At 46.3% G+C, this 23,010-nt stretch overlaps 1 protein-coding gene across 1 annotated transcript in view; it reads left to right on the top strand.

Annotated features, from left to right (window-relative positions):
• The window catches only part of FAM184B (family with sequence similarity 184 member B), a 127,248-nt gene that overhangs the window by 97,130 nt on the left and 7,108 nt on the right, over positions 1–23,010 (top strand). Inside the window, exons 9-14 of the mRNA XM_059923288.1 lie at positions 6,001–6,130; positions 6,938–7,150; positions 14,100–14,253; positions 17,660–17,823; positions 20,652–20,830; positions 22,838–22,984. Of these exons, the coding sequence (XP_059779271.1) occupies positions 6,001–6,130; positions 6,938–7,150; positions 14,100–14,253; positions 17,660–17,823; positions 20,652–20,830; positions 22,838–22,984 (987 nt within the window). The remainder of the gene's footprint in view (positions 1–6,000; positions 6,131–6,937; positions 7,151–14,099; positions 14,254–17,659; positions 17,824–20,651; positions 20,831–22,837; positions 22,985–23,010) is intronic.

Genomic DNA, 23,010 nt, shown 5'->3' on the forward strand with positions numbered 1-23,010 from the left:
CGGAAATTCTGTAACTGTAAAGTACAATATCCATAATGAAAACCTCATTGGATGGGCTTAACAGCAAATTAAAACCATGAAAGAAAAGTTAGTGGCTTGAAGACAGATCAGTAGAAACTGTCTTGTTCAGAGAATTAGGGGAAAAAAATATTTTTTAAAAATGAAGAGATTCTTCGTGACTTGTGGGACAATATCAAATGGTCTAATATGCATGTATTTGGAGCCCAAGAGAAAAAAGGGAAAGAAAATGGAGGAGGAAAAAATATTTGGAAAAATAATGACTGAAAATTCCTCCAAACTGGTGTGGGACATCAACTTACATACTCAAGAAGCTCAGTGAACTCCCCACAGAATAAATCCAAAGATAACAATGCCTGGCTACACCACAGAAAATCTGCTGAAAAAAAAATATATCCCCCCCAAATCTTAAAGCAATCAGCTTTTTAAAAAGACAAATTACATACAGGGGACAGTTGACTTTTCATAAATACTAATGACAATTGACTTCTCATCAGCCTTCCAGCCTTATTTTCTTCTGAAAGCCAGAAAACTATGGAACAATATCATTAAAGTACTAAAAGGAAAAAAAAACCCAACAACCTGTCAAGTCCAAATTTTAAATCCAGTGAAAATATCCTTCAAAAATGAGACTGAAATTGAACATTTTCAGGTATATAAAAGCTAAGAGAATTTTTCACCAGCTAAGCTGCAGTATGAAAAACGGCAATGGAATTTATTGAAGCTGAAAGGAAATTATACCAAATTTAAACTTGGATCTACAGGAGAAAACGAAGAGCATCAGAAATGGTAAATGTATAGGTAAATATAAAAAACTACTGTTTTTCCTTCTCTTAATTTCTTTAAAAGACATCTAACAGCTTGATAATAATAATAAAAGAAACATTGTATTATGGAGTTCATAATGCATGTAGTTGAATAATATATGACCACACTAGCGCAAAGAACAGGGATTAATGGAGTTATTGTGTTATAAGGGACTTATATGAAGAGGTGAAATATTAACTCTAAGTAGGCTGTGATAAGTTAAGGATAGAAATTGTAATCCATAGAGCAACATTAAACATGAATACAAAGAAGAGCTAAAAAAAATCCAGTAGAAGAACTAAAATGGAATCCTAAAAAATATTTGTCAGGTAAGAAGATAGAAAAAGAAGAACAGAGGAACAATAAGAAAAAGGATTGGGCAAATAGAAAACAAATAGGAAGATGTAGATTTAAACCCAGTCATTTCAATAATTACTATGTAAATGAAACAAAGACATCAGTAAAAAGAAAGAGATTGCCAGAGAGGGTAAAAAGATAAGACATTACTATATGCTGTCTGCAAGAGAGATATTTAAGCATAAAGACACTGTCATTGGCTGAATTGTGCCCCGCCCCCCAAATTCATATGTTGAGGCCCTAACCCCCAATATGTTAGAATGTGAATGTATTTAGAGATAGGGCTTTAAATAGATGATTGAGTTAAATGGGGTCATTAGATTGGCCCTCACCCAATATGTCCTTATAAGAAGAGGAGATTAGCACACTGGTAATGCCAACAGAGGGACAATCACATGGGGACACAAGGTGAAGGAAGTTAGCTATCTGCAAGCTTCAGAAGAATAGAAGCCTTAGAAGAAGGCTTAGCGAAACCAAACCTGCTGACACCTTGATTGTGGACTTCGAGCCTTCAGAAGTATGAGAAAATGAGTTTCTGCTTTTTAAGCAACCCAGTCTGTGGTATTTTGCATGGCAGCCCTAAAACAGGCACAGATAGGTTTGAAGGTAAAAGGGTAGGGATAGACATACCATGCAAATATGAAACATAAGGACGATAATGTGGCTATATTCATATCACAGTAGACTTCAGAACAAGGAGTATTACCAGGGATTAAAATGGGATATTTCAAAGTGGTAAAGGGGTCAGTTCATCTGGAGGACATAACAATCCTAAATCTGTATTACCTAATAACAAAGCTTTAAAAATAATGAAGCAAGTACTGAGAGAACTAAAGGGAGAAATTCTCAGTCACATTTGGAGATTTTGACACCCTTTTCTGAGTATTTGATTGATTAGACTAATATCAGTAAGGACATAGAAGATTTGAACTACACTTTTAACTAACTTAATCTAATTGATACCTATAGACAGTATGCTGAACGACTGCAGAATAAAGTTTTTTCAAGGCACCTAAAACATTCACCAATATAGACAAACTAATATTCTTCATGAATGCAAAATCCTCAACAAAATGTTTGAAAATAAAATCAAGCAATATATAAAAAGAATAATACATCATGACCAAGTAGAATTTATCCCAGGAATGCGTGGTTGGTTTAACATTTGAATGGCAATCATGTAATTCATCATATTAAAAAATAAAGGGAAAAAAGAATCATATCGGAACTTCCCTGGTGGCGCAGTGGTTAAGAATCCGCCTGCCAATGCAGGGGACACAGGGTCGAGCCCTGGTCCAGGAAGATCCCACATGCCACGGAGCAACTAAGTCCGTGCGCCACAACTACTGAGCCTGCGCTCTAGAGTCCGCGAGCCACAACTGCTGAGCCCGAGTGCCACAACTACTGAAGCCCGCGCACCTAGAGCCTGTGCTCTGCAACAAGAGAAGCCACCCAATGAGAAGTCCGTGAACCGCAGCGAAGAGTAACCCCTGCTCGCCGCAACTAGAGAAAAGCCTGCGCGCAGCAACAAAGACCCAAGGAGGCCAAAAATAAAAATAAATAAATTTTAAAAAATTATTTTAAAAAAAAGAATCATATCAATAGATGCACAAAAGCATTCAACAAAATTTAACATCCTTTCATGATAAAAACTCTTCAGTCCATGAATAGAAGAGAATTTCTTCAACCTGAAAAAGATCATCTATGATAAACTATGTAAACATGCATAATGGTGAAATGTTGAACACGTTCCTCCTAAAATTTGGAACAAGGCAAAAATTCTGCTTTCACTACTTAACATTGTCGTGACGGTCCTAGCCAGTCCTATAAAGCAAGAAAAAGAGCTACAAATTAGAAAGGAAGAATAAACCTTCCTTTAAATAAGGAATAAATCTTTATTTACAGACAGAATGATCATGATTGAAATATTCGATGTTAAGATCTTAATTTCCTCTGAATTGAGCTATAGACTCAGTTCAATCCCATATAAAATCCCAATAGCTCTATTTGTAGGAATAAATAAGCTGTTCTGAATATTGATATGGAAAAGCAAAGGACCAAGATAAAAGAAGAATCTTGAAGAACATAGCTGGAGGACTCAGGCTTTCCTGATTTTAAGACATTATGAAGCTAGAGTAATAAAGACTATATGGTATCAGTATATAGATAGACAAATATATCCATGAAAAACAATGAAGGTTCTGGAAACAGACCTGCACAAAGATGTTAGATTAATTTTTCTTAAAGGTGCTGAGGCAATTTAATAGGGAGAGGGAAAGTTTTTCAACGAATGGCGTTGGAACTGGATAAATATATGAGAAGAAATAAACTTCAACCTCTACCTCACCCCATGCATAAAAATTAATTTGAGATGTTCCATAGATCTAAACATAAAGTTAAAACTATAATACATAGGAGAATATCTTTGAAAATTTGGGGTAGGAAATGATTTCTTAGGACGTGAAAATGCTAATCATCAAAAACAATTGATAAATTGGTCTTCACCTAAATTAAAATTTATGCTCATTAAAAAAATGCCAGTGAGAAAGTGAATAGACAAGACACAGACCTATAAATCAACAATAAAAAGACAAGCATATTTTTTAAATGGACAAAATGCTTGAACAGACACTTCCATAAAAAAGATATAGGAATGGCCCATAAGCACATGAATATGTACTCAACATCATTAGTCATCAGTGAAGTGCAACTTAAAACCAAAAGGAAGTACCATTTCCCACCTACCAGAATGGCTAAAATTAAAAGACTGACAGCACAAAATGTTGGCAATGATACAGAGTGATTGGAACTCTCATGCATTGCTCCTGGGAGTGTAAAATGGTACAACCACTTTGGAAAACCATTTGATAGTTTCCTAAAAAATTAAGCATATACCTACCAGCAATTCCAATTCTAGGTATTTAAGCAAAAGAAATGGAAACATATATCCACAAAAATATTTGTGCAAGAATATTTCTAACAGCTTTATTCATAATAATCCAGAAGTGAAAGCAGCTGAAATGCTGTTTATCAGTAGGAAAATGGATACACAAATCATGGTGTATTCAGGTAATGAAATACTACTCAGCAGCCAAAAGTATGAACTACTGACATTTGCAACAATCTGGTTGAATTCCAGAGACATCATGTAGTACCACGTGATTCTGTTTGTATGATGCTTAAGATCAGGCAAAGCTAATCTATGGTGATGGAAGTCAAAGCGTTGGCTGCCTGTGGATGGTGGATTGACTGGAAGAGGGTGCAGGGAAGTTTTTGGGTAATGGAAATGTTCTATATTTTGATTGGGGTGTTGCTTTTATGGTTGTGTGTATTTGTCAAAACTCATTGAATTGTACACATAATTTCAATACTGTAAACTTTACCTCAATAAAACATTTTTTAAAACAATAACTGAGCCCTGGGAGAAAGTCTGGTCCCCTCCCCAGGAAAAGTTTACCTGTTCCACACATCCAGCCTGGTAGTGTCACTTATCATTCTTGCTCTAGACTGCTTCACTGTTTATCACCTCTGGCTTCTCCTAACCAGAGCTCAGACCAAGGTATCTCCCCTTTATTGTTCCTTAAATATGGTTATGTTTAGCATAGCTCCCAAAAGTTTGAGGATAACCTAAGAGAATTAGGATGCAGAGAAAGAAAACTTCTCACTTTATTAAATGTTTGGTTAATTTTTTATGTGAGTATTACTATGTACCAGACATAGTGTTAAGCATTTTTTAAGATATTTACTCTATTAAGCTTTATAACAATCTGTGTGAAAGGTACTATTATTAACCCCATGTTATGGAAGAGGAAACCCAGACAATTTGAAGAGCTCAGCCAAGGTCACATAACCAGTGTAGTAGAGCTAGAATTTGAACCTGGGCGATCTGGCTGTAGTGTCCGTGCTCTTAACCACTTTGCTGTGCTGCCCTTAGCATCCTGCCCTTCTTTTCAAGGGTCTCCTCTGTCCATGTTGCTGGACCTTTTCACCTCTGCCAAGCCAGAGTCCTTCTTATCATGGCCTTTCTTCACAGTCCAGGGCCCTAACTCCCTAACCTCTGGTCCTGTGGCCTGATGTCTGCCAGAGGAAGCAAAACGTCATTGAGTCCCAGCAACCTTGGCAGAGATGCCCACCGTGTGGCATCCTTTTGCACTGTTGAACAGGATAAATACTTAACTTTACGATCTCAACCAATCACATTTGAATTTCTCAGCTGGTTTAAAAGCACAGAACTGAGTACAGGAAAGTCTCCTCCAAAAATATTTGTCAGCATCTCTTCTAGAATGCAGAAACTACTGGAGCTTTAAACCAGCATTGTCTTGTTCTTGCTACACATACAAAAAGGCCTATTTATAATCCTCCTATCTATAGCTGGGAACAGCCAGTAAAAGTTTTGAGTGTGCTTTGAAAAGTGTGAAGTACTGTATTCAAGTAAAGCATCATTGTTTTGTTATTTTTTTCCATATGCAGGAAAAGTTGTGAAATTAGACCACAGAGACCTCTTCTTTTGAAGCCCCCAAGGACCCCATATAAGTAACTCTAAGCTCTCAGTCATTCTGACAATTAATCATCATTTATTAAGCACCCACTAGAACAGATACCGGGTGATTCCAGCTGAATCTTGACAGTATCCCAAGTGCAGTAGCACTGAGAATTTGTAGTCAAGTGGCTTTTTAAAGTCCAAGTGAGATGTCTCTTATTCCACTAGCCGCCATCGGAGCTCCCTCCTCCCAGCCCGAGTGGCTGAGATGTTATCAGGGTGACCATGTCATTTCCAGCCTGGGATCTTTTGTGATTTTGGCCTCTATATCTTCAAAGGATCGAAGTGCCCCTCAAGGAGGGAGGTGACCTGCAGCCTCCGCTGGGCTCTTTGCCGAAGGAGAAGGCACCAGAAATCCAGCGTCTGCAGGAGGAGTGGCAGAGCCAGAAGGCCAGATTGCAAGCCCAGGTAGAAGGACAGCCGTGGTGGGGATGCACCCTCATGCTGAGTGAGACCCTACCTCTTCCTTATTCTTGCAGACAACCTTGGAAATGCATGCAGGGCCTGATTCTTGTTCAAGCTGGGGAGGGTATTCCAGGTCCAGGGCGAGGTGGGATTCTTGGTTCTGTTTGTTTATTCATTCAACACCTGCTATGGCTCCTGAGCGCCTGCTAGGAGCCTGGAACTCTTCTGGGTGCTTGGATATCGTCAGTGAACAAACCAGACAAAAGTCCTGCATTACAGGGCTTGTATTTTAGCAGAGGAGGTAGATACAGACAAAAAATACTAGACAAGAAATAAGCAAAGCACATAGTATATTAGAAAATGTTAAGGGCTTCAGGAAAAAGAAAAAACAGAGCAGGATGAAGGAGGTTGGGAGGCTGTCTGGTGATGAGAGGGTGCGTATAATGCCAAATAGGGTTGTCAGGGAAAGCTTCTGTAAGAAAGCGAGATTTGGGCACGGGGTGGGGGGCATGCAAGGGAGGCCGCTGTGTAGACCTTTGGAGGGTTTTCTGGTCTCTTGATTTCTCTTGGGTGGCATACGTTCCAGCCCTTCTTCCCGGTTCCCTGGCATCCATGGCTCTAGCTGAGGAGCCCCCAGGAGGGCTGGCTGTCCCCGGATTCTTTACGCTTGCAGCTTCTACCCCCCTCAGAGTTCCCTTGGGTAGAGGAGGCTCAGCTGGGCTGCGGAGACGTTCAGAAAGCTTTTATGTTTAAAGAAAATCCCAGGCGTGGTGAGGGGCACAGCCTGAGGTCGGATGCTCTGGCGGGCAGGTCTCGCAGATGCAGCAGGCTCTGGAGCAGTGCACCAGCAACTACAGGGAGGACCTGCGGGAGCTCAGGCAGCTGTCCGACCGCGAGCGGGAGCAGCTGCGGCGCGAGCTCCAGGAGACCGTCCAGCAGAATCAGGTGGCGAAAGCTCAGCTCGAGGCCGCCCACCAGCGAGCACTCCGCATGCTCGAGAAGGCCAAACACCAGGAAGTCAAGGTAAGGGTGCTAACGATGACGTCCACTAACTACTACCGAGCACTTGCTGTGCAAGCATCTGCTCGGCGATTTATGAGGTGCCTTACGTACATTATCTCCAGTCCCCACAATCATCTTACGAGGTCATTATTATCATATTCTCTTTTTCTGGATGAGGAAAGAGGCTCAGAGAGGTTCAGTAACTTGCTCAGGGTCACACAGCTAGTAAGTGGCAAGACAAGGATTCAGACTTAGGTCCCTTGAGCTTCTGGTACTGCTTTTCCCCATCTGCCCATGATCTTGATATCGTAAGACCAACTTTCTTTCATGACTTGGGCAATGTTATGTATGATGTGTGCTAAGGGGTCAGGCTCAGCCTGGCAGCTAAAAAGAGGAGAGCAGCCCAGAGTTGAGAAACACCAGCTCAGTAGAAAAAGACCTTCCAAAGGGCTTGGAAAGCAATGATGAGGTGGTCAGGCCCTCGGCGATGTGTAATCAGCAGGGAGGTTCAGGCACCTTTCACCTGTCACCTCTACCTTCTGCTTTCTCTCCCTGCTCTCTCTGGCCTTCCCTCCCTGCTCTCTCAGGAGATGGGCTCCTACTCTTACTGCTACAGATAGCACACTGTCACCACGGGCTTCACACAGTGGGCTGGCTTCACATGCTAATTCCCTCTTTATATGATCAAATTCACCAAACTGGAAGCCCCCTGAAGCCAGGAACCATCTCTACCTGTCCATTACTGAATCCTCTCCTAGCTCATAGTACTCAAGGGTCTCACTGAATTAAAGCCTCAAGTTTAATTTCCCCTTCTATAAATTGGGGATATTGAGACCCACTTCTTTGAGATGTCAAGATGATTGAATGAAAAAACGTGGGAGTACTGGTTTTAAGGTGGCAAAATAAAGACTTTTGAATTCTTTCCTATTGGAAATGCTCTAAAAAAGCAATGAAGACACACAGCAGAAGCATATTCTGTTCAGATGAAGCTGGGAGACATCTGTACCCTTGAACCACAATACATGAGGACAGGAAACAAATGGAGACATGGTATATGACCTTGCAGAGCAGAGAGGCTCAAACCACAGTGCCTGAAGACAGAGAAGGACGAGAATCAAGCTGACAGTGGAACTCAGAGAAGCCAGGAATTGGAGGCACCAGTTGAAACAGAAGGCAAGAGTGAAGTGGAGAGTATGACTCACCTAGAAGCCCAGATTCCCAGCTTACCCAGCACAGTCAGCCAATTACCTCTGTCTTATTTAAGGACAAGAGATTCGGGTGGGGGGCAGCGATCCCTGGGTAAACTAAGCCAGAGAGACTCTGAATTAGGAAGTACCAGTCACAGAGGCTGGGATGAGGCTTGCATCTGAGACTAAGTTTAGGTGAAAATCTGTGTACTGAACCATTAGGTGGACTACAGTCACCTCTGTCACACCCCCAGCAATGCTTTCTCTGCTCAGCTCCAGAAAACAAGCAGCTAGAACCTAGATCCCCAGAGGAACTCACCCTCCAACAGATGCCCACCTGCCACACCACCCCAGGCACAGATGGGGCTTCTGATTGTCGCCCACTCTTAAATATGAAGAGACAGCAGAAGATTACTAAACTTTCGAGGAAGTCTCTAATGGGAGAGTGGGAATCCAAGATTATCAAGAGGAAAAGAATGAACTCAGAGGAAATGGCTAATGCGGGGAACAGAAAAAAAAAATTCAATGAGGATTGATATCCTCAGAATTAAGAGATTAGATTTGCATCCATGAAACAAGGACAACATGTTATTTGCAAAGGAGGGGGCAATTAGAGCAAGAAAGAGTTCTTGTTAAATAAAAAACAGGATAGCAGAACACTTAAAAATCGGTAAATGAGTTGAAATATAGAAAATGAAGAAACCTTCCAGACAGCAAAGTAGAAAGACAAAGAAATGGATGATGGGAGAGAAGGAACCAGAAGTGTAGAAACACAATCCAGGAGGCTGATATCTAGCAAATAGGGGTTCCAGAAAGAGATCATGGAGGGGAGGAGGTTTTCAAAGAAATAACAGAATGAAATTCCTATAAGGAAATGAAAAAGACCCGACCCAGGCTTGTCTTGAAACTTCAGAACACCAAGGAAACAGAAGAAATTCTAAAAGCTCCCAATGAGGAAAATTGATACCAGACTCAAAGTACTTGAATCCAGATGTCATCAGACATCTCAACAGCAACAGGAAAGCAAGAAGATCATGAAGCAATTCTGAGAAATTCAATTAAAACCATTAGCAAGGGTGAAAATTGAATAAAAATATATCAGACAAATGAAATATTAGGAAATTTCCCTTCTGTTATCAGTTTATGCTTCTCAGCTCTCAATTTATGCCTCCCAGCTCTTGATGCCTGCTTGCGATAATGATCTGGATTCTTTAAGCATCTCTCCTCCTTTACAGAGAGCGCAGTGTTAAGCTTTGTCAGTAGGAGGCGCTGGAGGCACCTTGCAGGAAGAAGGAGGCTTCTCTTCCTGGTTCTGGCAGTTGCATTTTTGCTCTGTTTCTGGCTTCTGTTGCACAGTTGAACAGCGTCCTGAGTGTGTGAGGACCTCGGGTGATACTCTGCCCCAGTGACTTCATGGTGATCTCATAGCCCTGGACCAGGCCCAGTGACTACCGTCCTGTGGTCTCCCGATGTGGACACCACAGACTCCATCCTCACGCCTGCGCACCCTGACTCTTTCTGGGCTCCTGCCTGTTGGCTGCTGTTGCCTGCACCCCAGAAGTTTCTTGCAACCCTCCCAAGGCAAACACTGTTCACTCTGGCCCTCATGCCTGCATTGGTGCCCCCGTTCCCTCTGGGCACCTGCCCATCTGTGGCTCACCAGCACTGTGGAGGGTTGCTCCTGCTTGGCTCTGGCCCGGGCAACCTGGTGATCTCCATCCGTGAGCTGCCACCACACCTTCTCCAACAAGGTCTGGATCCCAGGCTGGGGAAGGGCTCCCCCTTCCAAGCTTTCCCTTTCTTGAATGCTCTCCCTCAGCCTCAGGATACCCTTCAGAGCTCTCTTTGCATCTTTATAGTTACTCTCGTATCAGAGCTTAAGAGTTCTTTAGATTCAGTTTCCCTTGTTTAAATTACTGTGTGGTTTCCGTCTCCTGCCGGACCCATACATCTTCCATACACTTTTCCTTAGGAAGTTCCTTGAAGAATATCCCACCAAAACAAGGGAGCATATCAAGAAAGAGGACGTAAAAGGGATCTAGGCTACAGAGAATCCAACACAGGAGAAGGAAGGTTTTAGGAGCCCAGCTATGCCACTGGCTGAGGGAACAACTCAGTCCAGACTGGAGCATGATGATTGAGGGCTCTAGAAGAGATGCCTCCAAGGAGAAATAGACCTGATGGTTTCTCTGACCGATTCGGCCATGTGAACGATTGTAGTGAAAGTATTTTACAAAGCTTTTAGAGGTTGTGGGAAGACTTAGCCAACTATCCAAAGAAAACTAAGCAAATTAAATATGCAGTAGTTATTAATGCAAGGAAAAACAAAACTTTGTATAAGGTAGATTTTAATAATTATAGTTTATTTAGCTCAGCAGTAAATGGTATTTACTCACAAGAAGGACAAATACTGAATATATTTTACTGTATTTAAAAAAGCAATATAACTGTATATAAGGAATGGAAGGGGAAGATGTATGAGACCAAAATCCTCGTCCACCATAATGGGAAGACAGTTCATAATTTCTAAAATAATCAGGATAGACCAGAAGGAAGGTACTATCTTGTTAATGGCGGTAAATATCAGAAGAAAGACCTAAAAGAGCTGCCAGTGGCTGCCTCCAGTGGGCAGGATGCAGAAGGAAGAAGAAGGAGGGCTAGGAGGTGCTGGTTTTCCTTTTTTGAAAATATTATTTGGCTCTTTATACTACGTGCATGTATTGCCCCAATAAAAATATAAAATAGGCTTTTTAAAAAAAGAAAAGAAAAAAGAAATGAGATCATGCAGTGTGGACTACTTGGCACTTAGTAGGTGTTCAAAATTTGTGAGTTCTGGGACGTCCCTGGTGGCGCAGGGGCTAAGAATCTGCCTGCCAATGCAGGGGACACGGGTTCAAGCCCTGGTCCAGGAAGTTCCCACATGCTGCAGAGCAACTAAGCCCATGCGCCACAACTACTGAGCCTGTGCTCTAGAGCCTGCGAGCCACAACTACTGAGCCCGTGAGCCACAACTACTGAAGCCCACGTGCCTAGAGCCCGTGCTCCGCAACAAGAGAAGCCACCGCAATGAGAAGTCCACGCACGGCAATGAAGAGTAGCCCCCGCTCGCCGCAACTGGAGAAAGCCCGCGCGCAGCAATGGAGAACCAATGCAGCCAAAAATAAATAAATAAATAAATTTATAAAATTTGTGAGTTCCTTTTCTTCCTTTATTCTCTTAAATCTTTTTCCAGGTTGGCTTGCAATCTATAAGGACTCAGGCTGCCGAGATTCCCAGGTTATTCGCTGCTAGGTCACGCTGGCCTTTGGGTTGGCCTGAGCTTTACCCCTCCAGGCTTAAGGCCTCAATCCCCTGCAGGAGGCAGAGGAAGCACAGAGGACTGGCCCACCTGCAAGGGGGGTGTCCCAGGGACTCCGATTGATTGGAGGGAGGAGGATCTGGTGGTGAGAGAGGGGGAGGGTGCTCTGCCCACTGGGGGGACCCTGCGGTTCTAAGCCCCAGTCCCTGGTCACCATGGAACCAGATTCACGGGGTCTTTATTGCTGGCTCCAGTCTGCATGGGATGGTTCCAGAATGAGACAAAAGAGACAGGTTGTAGTTCTCATTGGAGATGGCAGACATCTGGTCATTCCTAACACAGGATAGTGATTAAGAGTGGGATGCCTGGGTTCAAATCCTGGGTCTGCCACTTGAGAGGAAAGGGAGCTTAGGCTTCCTTGTGCCTCAGGTTCCTCATTCATAAAATGATGGCTAATAGTACCATACAGGACCACTGAGAGCGTCAAAAGAGATAATCCACGTAAAGTGCTTAAAACAGTACATGACTGGATAAGAGCTTGTCTTAGTCTGTTCAGGCTGCTCTAACAGAATAACATAGGCTGAGTGGCTTATAAACAACAGCAATTTATTTCCCACAGTTCTGGAGGCTGGAAGTCCAAGTCTCAGACTCGGACAGATTTGGGGTCCGTTGAGAGCCTGCTTCCTGGCTCATAGATGGCCATCTTCTCACTATAACCTTACATGGCAGAAGAGGAAGGGAGCTCTCTCTGAGGTCTCTTGTGTAAGGGCACTAATCCCATTCATGAGGGCTCCACCATCACAACCTAAGCACCTCCCAGAGGCCTCACCTCCTAATTCCATCACATTGGGGAATAGGTTTCAACATATGAATTTTGGGGGTGGGGGAACACAAACATTCAGTCCATAGAAGAGCTCAATTTTAAGAAGATCCACTCTTCTTACTCATTGATTCTGCAGGTATTTATTGAGCATTTACCTTGAGCTACCATCGTGCTGAGCTCAGGAAATACAAAGATGATTAACACAGTCTGCCTTTATGGAGCTCACCTCGAAGGGGAAAGGCAGCCACTCAAACAGGTTGCTTTAATTGGAGCCATGAGTAAATTGGAGCCATGAGATGGCCCCCCGTGGTATTTTGGGAGCACAGGGGAAGGAGACTTTATATAGGATGGAACATGGAGAGTTGGGGGTGAAGTCAGGCTGCTTAGGAGGCCCCAAACCAGCCACAACAAGAGCAAGGCAAACAAGAGGCTAGAGCAGTTTGCCAGGGATGAGTGTCTGACTTGATATAAAATCTGGTGGCTAAACCCTGAATGGTCTTCACTGCCAAGGGCTTCTGAGCCAGAAGGCAGGCAGGGCTGACCTGAAGACGCCGGGTCAGAGTGAGAGAGTTTGGCTCCATCTTTTACAAACCTTTGCTTCAATCTCTACATTCACATTCCCCAAGGGATAAAAAGGTCACCAGTTGGAGTTCTCTGAGCCTTGCAGCAAGTGCAAGAGGAGGAAAGTATCGGAGAGTTTGAAAAGTGCGAGACTTTTCTGTCTTATTAAATAAACTCACCAGGGGATGACTGAGTTTCCCATGAGAGGAATAAAACCGTTTTTCCCCATTTGCTGGGGAGCAGCAAAGCAACGACACTGCTGCCTTCAGGTAGCTGCCTTGTCTGCTCACCCCTAATGGGAGCCTCATGCATTTGCTGCAGTCCTATTTCTCATTGTTCCCAGGGGCTGCATGAGGGAGCGGGTAGGGCTTGGGCCCTGGGCACCGCCGCCCATGGCTCACAATCCTGCCCCCACCATTACCTGTCTTCAGTCATGGCACTTCACCTTTCTGAGCTTGTTTCCTCCTAATCCTGCATCTTTTCTGCGTGACCTTGGGAAAGCTAATTCATCCCTCCCAGCCTCAGTTTCCTCACCTGAAAAGTGGTATGTGATACTGGAATGCTCTGTTGCAAAAAAAAAATAGAAACTATTAGTTTCTTACTGCTGCTGTAGCAAAATTACCACAAACTTGGTGGCTGAACAAAGCACAAATTTATTATCTGACGGTTCTGGAAGTCGGAAGTCAGAAATCCTAAAATCAAGGTGTTGGCAGGGCTGTGTCCCTTCTAAGGGCCGTATAGGGGAGAACGTGTTTTCTTGCTTTTCCTATAGCCAGTGTCTGTCTGTCTCTTTCCTGCTGTCTTCCTCCTAACACCAAATTCCCAACGATTGGCCCAGCTTGGAACAGGTGTCCACTCTGGTCCAGTCAGCTGTGAACAGGGGTTAGGTTCACACAGCACAAAATGGCTGCTATGGCCAGGCCATCACTGTCATTCCAGATGGGCAGGGGAGCATTCGCTGTAGCCTGATAAGCTCTCCATCAGGGAGTGGCAAGTGCTCGGGGGTGGGGGTGCCCAGCACAGAGGAAGAGCTAGACAAAAGGGACAGGTCTCCCCTCTGTGCCCACTTGCATGCCTCCTTCCTCCCACTTTTGCCCACAGGCCACAGAGGAGCGCTTGAAGAAGGAATCCAGCCACAGCCTCCAGATCCAGCACCAGGCGCACCGGCTAGAGCTACAGGCCTTGGAGGAGAAGGCCCAGCAAGAGCTCCAGGGAGAGCTGGAGAGGATGCAGGCTCAGCAGGCGCTGTTGCTAGGTATGCAGCCCGCTGTGCACCCAGCAGGGTTCACACGCGGAAACCAGGGGCAGCAGGGGGCCCAGGGGTAAGGGCCAGGGTGACCCTCCTGGCTCTGACGCCAACAAAATGTGAGATGTGGGACAGGTTGCCCTCAGCCTCATTTTCCTTTTCTATCAAGTGGAGTTACACTTGTTCTTCCATCATAGAAGCATTGTATGGATTTGATGAGATATTAAATATAAAATGCTTAGCACATAGCATGAGCCCAGTGAGTGCAGATAATATCATCGTCATTACTGAACATAAGCCAGATCTCTGAGCCTTCGTGAGAGTTTCATGAGATAACCTCAAACGCTCATTTCTGAAGATTTCTGCAAATTTGGGGACTTAGGCCCCCAGGCTCCTGGCTGTTCCCTGTCCCCGCATTATCCCCAGCAGGAAACTCACCTCCTCTTCAGTTTCCACAGCAAAAACCTGTCACACAAAGCATTCTGGAAGTTTCCAGAGGCAGTAAAGATCTCCAAAGCTAAATTGCCTGGGCTTGAAGTCTGACTCCAGTGCTCACTAGCTGTGTGACCTCAGGCGAGTTGCTTAACTGCTCTGTGACGCAGTTGCTCATCTGTAAAATGGGAATAATAATAGTAACCACCTCATTGGGCTGTTATTAGAATTATGTGAGTATATACATGGGAAGAAGAGAGCCTGGTACACGGTAAATGCTATGTACATGTTCCCTGTCATTATTGTTGAATATTCCAACTTTGCATGGCTAACTCTAAGGGCCTCTCTCCATTTTTGTAGATCATCTCTCTCCCTCATTTTCTCTTTTACTCTCATCTTCTTTTTCACTCTTAAGAGCAAGACCAATGCCCTCCTTATTTTCATGCCTAGCATTAAAGACCATATTGACCTTTTAAAATATTTCTTCAAACCCAGACTGGGCTCTCCTTAAGAGAATTCTGGGAAGAGCATTTTCTTTACCTCCGTAAGTGAATAAGTTCTACCTGCTGCTTGGTTGAGTTTTCATTATACAGTATGCCCTGTTCACTGCATGTCAGCACGTCAGCTCTGCATGTTTCCAGATGAAGGAGAGAGAGAGAGAGAGAGTCCCACAGATTTCCTAGGTAGCAGCTACCCTGGAATGAGGCGGCCACGTGGGAAATGCTAAAGTTAGCAGCATCTAAAGGAGACGCATTATACAAGATAAAACCTGGGTTGTACCACCTGTCTCAGGAACAAGACTCCCCAGATTGAGATCAGGCTGGACACCCCTGGTGATTTCAACACCCCACAGTGGCCCTCCCTGCTGCCCCTTCCCTGGCCCCTCTGACCCCACAGCAGCCCGGTCCTTCCCTGGATGAAAGATTCAGGAGGGACCCTGGGGACAGATGGGGATGCTCAGCACGAGTCCCAGGAAGAAGGGGCCTTGTGGACTCTGCAGTGATGATGGCAAGCTGTAGGCCTTGTGGGTGGCATTGGGTGGGTGGGAGCACGGACCACCACAGGTGATATTAGAAATTCCTGGTTACTCCTATTCCAGCATCTGGAGAGACACACCTGACCTGCAGTATAGGTCAGTGTGTGAGGGGCAAAGAGTTTGAGTGTCCACCAGATTACCTGACATACTGGGGTGGGGACCCAGACATGCTGGATGAATAGGTGGATGGGCAGGTTGTTGGGTGGGTGGGTGGATAGATGGATGGATGAGTGGGTGGATGGATGGTGGGATAGTATGAGAGAAGAGGGGCAGGTAATGAATGAACTGTCTGTAGTTCCTGCTTTGCTAAAGGGTTTTATTGCACATATTTTTGTGATAAAGGATTTCAGAAATTGGGTTGTGTTTAAACTATAGAAATCACTCTAATAAAATCAAGTAAAATTTTCAACATAATAGCATCAGAATACATTAAACTTTTATGTGTGTTTAAATACTGTCCTTTTCAGAGAACCTTAGTAAACTTATGGGAAATCTTTTACAACTGATACGCTTTCACAATATCATTGATTTTCACTCTAAACATCATTTATTTATTTTACAAATATATGTTGAGCACTTGCTTTGTACCACGGCCTGTACTGGGTATCTTATGGCCTCTAGGATTATTGGAACAATGTTTCAAAAGTAATTTGCAATAACTAAAATATGGTCTCAGAAGTCCATAATAGAAAATAAAGTGTCAAATTTGCTAGCACTTGAAAATCATCTTCTCTTTAAAAATTAATAGCTCGGACTTCCATGGTGGCATAGTGGTTAACAAACCGCCTGCCAATGCAGGGGACACGGGTTTGAGCCCTGGTCTGGGAAGATCCCACATGCCGCGGAGCAACTAAGCCCGTGCGCCACAGCTACTGAGCCTGCGCTCTAGGGCCCGTGAGCCACAACTACTGCAGCCCGCGTGCTTAGAGCCTGTGCTCCACAACAAAGCCACCGCAATGAGAAGCCCGTGCACTGCAACAAAGAGTAGCCCCCGCTCGCCGCAACTAGAGAAAGCCCACGGGCAGCAACAAAGACCCAACGCAGCCAAAAAATAAATAAATAAATAAATTTATTAATAGCTCACTGAATAGTGTCTACTCCATCAGAAAATATTCTTTTTGAAATGATTGTTTTCTTTGCCTTTTGATCATGCTGGTAAGTGTTACACTATCAGAAATCACCTACCATCCTCAGAGGAGAAATTCGAGTTTCTAGCTGTACTGGTCCCTGAGTTAAGGAGGGCGTGTACATTTCTCCTGAATGATTCTGGTTTTAATCATGATCCTGTTGGGATGACATGCCATCTCCCGCCTTCACAATCCAGCTGGGACCTTACGTCCATGAGAAGTAGAACCTGTGAATGTTCTGTCTCCTTAAGTATTGGCACAAATGTCAACATTTCCGATTTGAGACCCGCACCCCCAGAAGAGGCCACTGGGTCATTTGCTAATTCCCTGTTCTTCTTAGTTTTCTGACTTGGTGCTGAGGCCAAGTGTTGCCTTGGGGTTCAGCTCTGGACCCAGGCTGTCCCACCCTAACCCACCACCCGTCCTAACTAACCAGCAATGGCGAAGCAGGTGGTCCCAAGGGAAGAAGAACCACGGGAAGTGTTGAATCCTGACTCTACCACTTATTAGCAGTGTGGCTCTGGGCTACTTACTCAGCTTCTCTGAGGCTCTGTTCACTCGTCATAAAATGGGAGGGATAACGCTGGATAGGATGGTAGTAGGGCTTAACTGAGAACAGTTTTCAAGGGTTTAGCACATTTAGTGCTCTGTACATGGTATTGTTGTTACTGTTCTCTTGAAGCACGTAAGTAAGTTTGGGGAACTCGAACCAGCGCCTGCAGCAGCTCCCCACTCCAGCCCACCCCAGAGCCTGTGGTCGCTGCAGAAGAGGCTTCGGCCTCACCGTGCCCCTGACCTTCCGCTGCTCTTCTTTTTGCAGAGTCCCTGAGGCAGGAGCTGGCGGGGCAGCGGGCTGCCTGCTCTGAGCACCGGAAGGACTTGGAGGCGCTGCGGGCGGAGCTGAGGGCCCCGGGCAGTGTGGCCAGGCGACAGGCCATCACCCCGTGTCCAGGGGACAGCGAGGACCGTGCCGGCACTGCAGAGGTCAGCACCCCTGCCCTGCCCATGCCACACCCTTCTTGGAGCAGTGGCAGGGAGAGGCTCTGGGTGCTCGGTCACCCCCTGTCTGAAGGGGGGAAGAGCCTCTCTTTCCACAGGCCTGGGGGACACTTGATGAGCCTGCAGGCTCCCATCTTTGGAAAGCAAAAACAAGTTTTAAGTGCAGCATGTTATTTTAAATTCAGATGCAATGGGATCTCAGGGTGTTGGTGCCAGACAAGGTCCGTCCTGTAGACCTGCAGAGGGTTTCTCAGAGCACCTCCCCAGACAGACTCCCTGTCTAGACCTCCCTGTTCCTGTGAGGACAGGTGAGCTTGTCATCAAAGGTCAGTGCTGACTCTCCTTGAACTTTCTGGTCAGACTCGGCCCATCATCCCCCTCCTTGCCCTCCATAATTCCTACCTTGCTGGGTAGCACAGGGACTTCCTAACAACCCAGGCATCTCTCCCCAGCCCACCACATATGGCTTCAGGTATTCATCTAAAGTGCCTCTGTGTCAAGCCTTCAGTGGCTCCCTACTGCTACGAGAATAAGCTCCCAATGGTCAGTCTGACACTGAAAAGCCTTTACCCACTGGCTGCGTATCCCCCTCTGCTCTACATGCAGGCTCTGCATCCTGCCTCACTGCCTTTGCATATGCCCTGCCCCCTGCCTGGGACCCCTTCCTCCCTCTTCAGTGCCCAGCTGTTCCTTCAGTGCCCAGCTGATCCCTCCATGCTGGGGGCCTCCCCTCCACACCCGTGACCTCTCTACCCCCTGAGCTCCTGGAGCGCTTCCTGTTGCTGTAGCTCGGCTGGCACCCGCCTCTACTGCCTGTCCTGTTGGAGACCCATCACTTCATGGACGCCCTTGTTTCCTCGCCTGGACTAGGCATCCTTTGAGAACAAGCCACGTCTGCTTCATCTCATCCCCCAGCCCCACCCCCAGTGCTCAGCACACAGCTCTGCACACAGTAGAGTCTCCACCAGGGTGTGCAGACGGCCACGATTAGTTGGTGTCCCAGCCCTGCTGAAGATCGCAGGAACATGGGGATGGTTCATTCCAGATTTTGCTGGTACTGAGAGCCTGAAGACAATTTCTGTGTTTAATGAGAATTATTAACAAATGATGTATCACGATGAGTTCAGCTCAGTTGGTAAAGTCTAGCAGAGGGAAAACAGAATATGATCTGTTAAATGTTCTAGGTTGGTGGGGGCCACCTGGACCTGTGGAAGGAGATAGGGGAAGCGTGGGATGGTGACAGCTGGTGGCTGGAGGGCCCAATATTGGGCCCTCTGCAATGAATGACAGGCTTGCCTGAGGGCTATGGATAGAGACCCGGCCTGGGTGGATGATACGGTACCTGGTCATCCACATCCAATCCTCACCTCTGCCTCCCTGGAGGGAAGCCCTGAACCCTCCAGGAGGAACAGCAAGGCCCTGGGTGATATCCCACACAGAGAAAAAGTATATCCACAAGAAGGAACAGCCCCAGGCAGCAGGAGTGAAAGGGGGGTGCAATGTCAGGATGCATTCCCAGGGTGGCCACCACTGCAGGTAAGTGGTGTTGCATCCACTGGGATCTTCTGAGGAGCCCCATGAAATAATTCTCAAATCTGTCGCAGCCAAGTACAGAGGGGGATGCACTTATCCGGCAGCTTCTCTCTCCCACTAGTCAAGGGTGGCCCCACAGGACTTTAACCAGGCTCTTCAGGTCATGCAGGTGTGAGTGCCGGGTGGTACCCATGGGCATCCCACACTATGCAAACCCCAGGGCTGGAAGCAAGAGGTACAGGGCCTGGGCCACACATGCTCCCTGTGCAATGCTGTTCAGTCTTTGGAAGGAACAGATGCACATACCTTCAGGCACGTTTGCATGGACTTGAAAACTGCTACATTCACTAATCGGGGATTAACCCTGACCCCATTTAATGGTGGATATCAATCTTTGTATTTCTGTCTGAACCATTGACATTCAAGCATCATTTCGCAGCAATCATTCATTTGGCACCTGCTGAATCCCAGCCACTGTGCTAGGTGCTATAGGATTGGGAAGATGAAGAGGAGATGGCTCCTTCCCGGAACAGCTGCTGGTCTGGTGGAGGAAACCAGCATTTCAACAAATCAGTGCACTTCATTATAACCTCTACACGGAGAGGATCTAGCTCTCAGAGAAGAGAAAGCTTGTCGCCTCTCCCCTGAGGGGTCGAGAAGGCATCACCAAGGCAGGAATGGTTGGGTGTGGAAGGCACCCTAGGTAAAGAGACGGGCAAGGGCAACTGCGGGGCAGTGGATTACAACTGTGGTGGCCTTAGAGTCACCTGGGAAGCTTTCTCAAAAGACACAGGGCTGGGATGTACCCAGACCCGCTGTATTAGAATCCTGTGAGGTGATGTGACAGATGGTTATTGTTCAGCAAATATTCACTCTCCCCTTCCTCTGCCCTGTGTGGTTTCGCTCCAAATTCACATGTTGAAGCCCTAACCACCAATATGATGGAGTTTGGGAATGAGACCTTTGGGGGTAATTAGTGAATTAGTGTCCTAACAAGAAGAGACTCAGAGACATCCCCCCTCCCCCCCCGACTCCACACAGGTGCAGTGTTGGGCTTGTTTTAATTTAAGCCACATTCTTGGCTCACCAGCATTGTTAGACTTTTTGAGGGCCACATTTGGCCAACTCAAAGCAGAAAACTTTAATAAGAGACTAGACGTGAGCTCCTGAATCAGGAGCCCGATTTGGGTTCCAGGCTGGGTCTTTGTCGCGGCACATCTCTGGCCCTTGTCTGCCATCGTGCCTCCTGCAAACGACTCTTCTGGCTGCTTTCTCCCTAGGAGGGGGGCGGTCCGGGCCAGGCGGGCTCCCCGACGGGCAAGGGCGCCGCCGAGCAGGAGCCGAGCGAGGGATGCGGCCTCTGGGAGGAGAACTCGCAGCTCAAGGAAGTCGTGCGGCGGCTGCAGGCCGAGGTGGAACAGCACCGGCAGGAGGCGCTGCAGCTCCGCGACCAGCGCAGGTAGGTCTGCGGGTCGGAGCTTCTTTCCTCTGCTCCTTGGTGAGCCTCTGGGATCTCAGATTGGGTTGCACCCTCGGCATCTTCCCAAAGGAAGGACTCCCTAGTACGCCAGCACTTCACTGATGTTAGTCCTTTGACCCATGGAAAGTATCAGTGGTCTAGGAATTCTAGATCTCAAAACTGCCCAGGATTAGCCCTGAAATGGGGGGAGGGGCACCCTGTTTCCCTACAGGTCAGGGAATTTATGGAATCAAAAACGATGCCAAAGACCTACTAGAGAATGGACTTGAGGATATGGGGAGGGGGAGGGGTGAGATGTGACAGGGTGAGAGAGTGTCATGAACATATATACACTACCAAACGTAAAATAGCTAGTGGGAAGCAGCCGCATAGCACAGGGAGATCAGCTCGGTGCTTTGTGACCACCTAGAGGGGTGGGATGGGGAGAGTGGGAGGGAGGGAGATGCAAGAGGGAAGAGATATGGGAACATATGTATATGTATAACTGATTCACTTTGTTATAAAGCAGAAACTAACACACCATTGTAAAGCAATTATACTTCAATAAAGATGTTTAAAAAAAAACAAAAAACAAAAAAAACACAAAAAACAAAAAAAACGATGCCAAAAGTATCCTCAAAACTAGCCTTAGGGAGTCAGTGCAGTGGAATAGTTAAGACAGTTCTGTGTGCTCTTAACTAGCTGTGTGACCTTGGGCAAGTCCGCTAATCTCTCCAAGACCCTGCCCTTACCTGTAAAAGGTAGAAAACACCACCCCCTCTCAGGGCTGTTGTAGAATGCAGTGAAATGTATAGGAAGATGCTTAGCACTGACCCTGGCACTCGGTAAATTGTGGTGGCAACTCTGATTTCCTTGTCCAGGCTGGATAGCCCTTTATCAGGTCCTGAATTCATGGCCTTTTTTTCCCTGGCTGGAAAGTTTATAACTACAACTTTAATGTCATTAATAGATATAGGACTTTTCAAGTTATCTTGTTTCTTCTTGAGCAAGCTTTGGTAGTTTGTATCTTTGAAGGCATTTGTCCATTTCGTCCCAGAGTTGGAATGTTCCAGTCCCCGGCATAAAGTTCAAGTGAAAGTAGGCCTGAGGCTCATCTGAGAAACAGCCATGAATCCACCTGGCCAAGGTGGAGCACCTTAAATTCAGTTAGGGACTCACCATGTGACACTGGAATAAGGAGACTGGACCAGAGTAGGGTCTCCTAACCTTTTCCGATTACAGCCCCCTCCAGTGAGGAAAACGATGTCCCTCTCCTGGAGAAGGATATCATCACACAAAAATATGCACGTACTTTCAGAAGGTGTCAGGCCCCCTGAGGCTGGTCTGAGGATCCCTTAGTGCCCCACCCCAAGGTTAAGAAAAGTGATAGCTGATGGTCGAACATACGCTTTGTGCCACGGGCTGTTCTGGACATGGATTAATGTGGTTCATCCTTTCAATAACCCTATAAGGTAGCCACTATTGTCAGATGGAGAAACTGAGCAGAGCGTAGCTCGCCCAAAGTCACGCAGCTAGGAAGTGATGGGGGAGGCCGCAGAGGGACGCAGGCAGCCTGGCTCTAAACGGTGGTCTCCTAATCCCTCTCCCATCCTGCCTTCCCACCCTGGACCGCTGGTCTCCCAGCTCTGAGAGTCCACAACATTCAGTAATTCTGATACAGAATCTCAGCCTCCAGGCCTACCCACCTCTCCCAAGTGGAAGGAGTGCTTTCTGGGACTCCTCTCCTGAGCTGTCCTCCACCCCTTCCCCCAGAAGGCTGCCCTTTGTGCTCAGGTTTCTCCTTCATGGAATGCTGGGGTGGAAGGTGCTGAGAAGGGGTTCCACAAGCTGGACCCCACAACTCAGAGACCCCGGATCTCCTTCCCACTGTGTCCTGACCTTAGATTCTGCAGGCCACCCAGCAGAGTGGGGAGAAACCCCAGTGCCCTAGAGGTTCAGTCCCTAGAGCCTGGACAAGCCCAGCTGTGCTTCCACCCCGCCCCACAGGCTGCTGGAGGAGGATCAGCAAGCCCAGCGGGCCCGGGAGGTGGAGATGCTACGCCAGGAACACCGGAAGGAGATGCAGGCCATGGTGGCCAATTTCAGCAGCGCTCAAGCGCAGCTCCAGGCCCGGCTGGCTGCCCTGGAAACCGAGTAAGTGAGGCCTTGGCCCCAGGTTG

This window comes from Balaenoptera ricei, chromosome 5, assembly GCF_028023285.1.
Source record: "Balaenoptera ricei isolate mBalRic1 chromosome 5, mBalRic1.hap2, whole genome shotgun sequence".
NCBI lineage: Eukaryota > Metazoa > Chordata > Mammalia > Artiodactyla > Balaenopteridae > Balaenoptera > Balaenoptera ricei.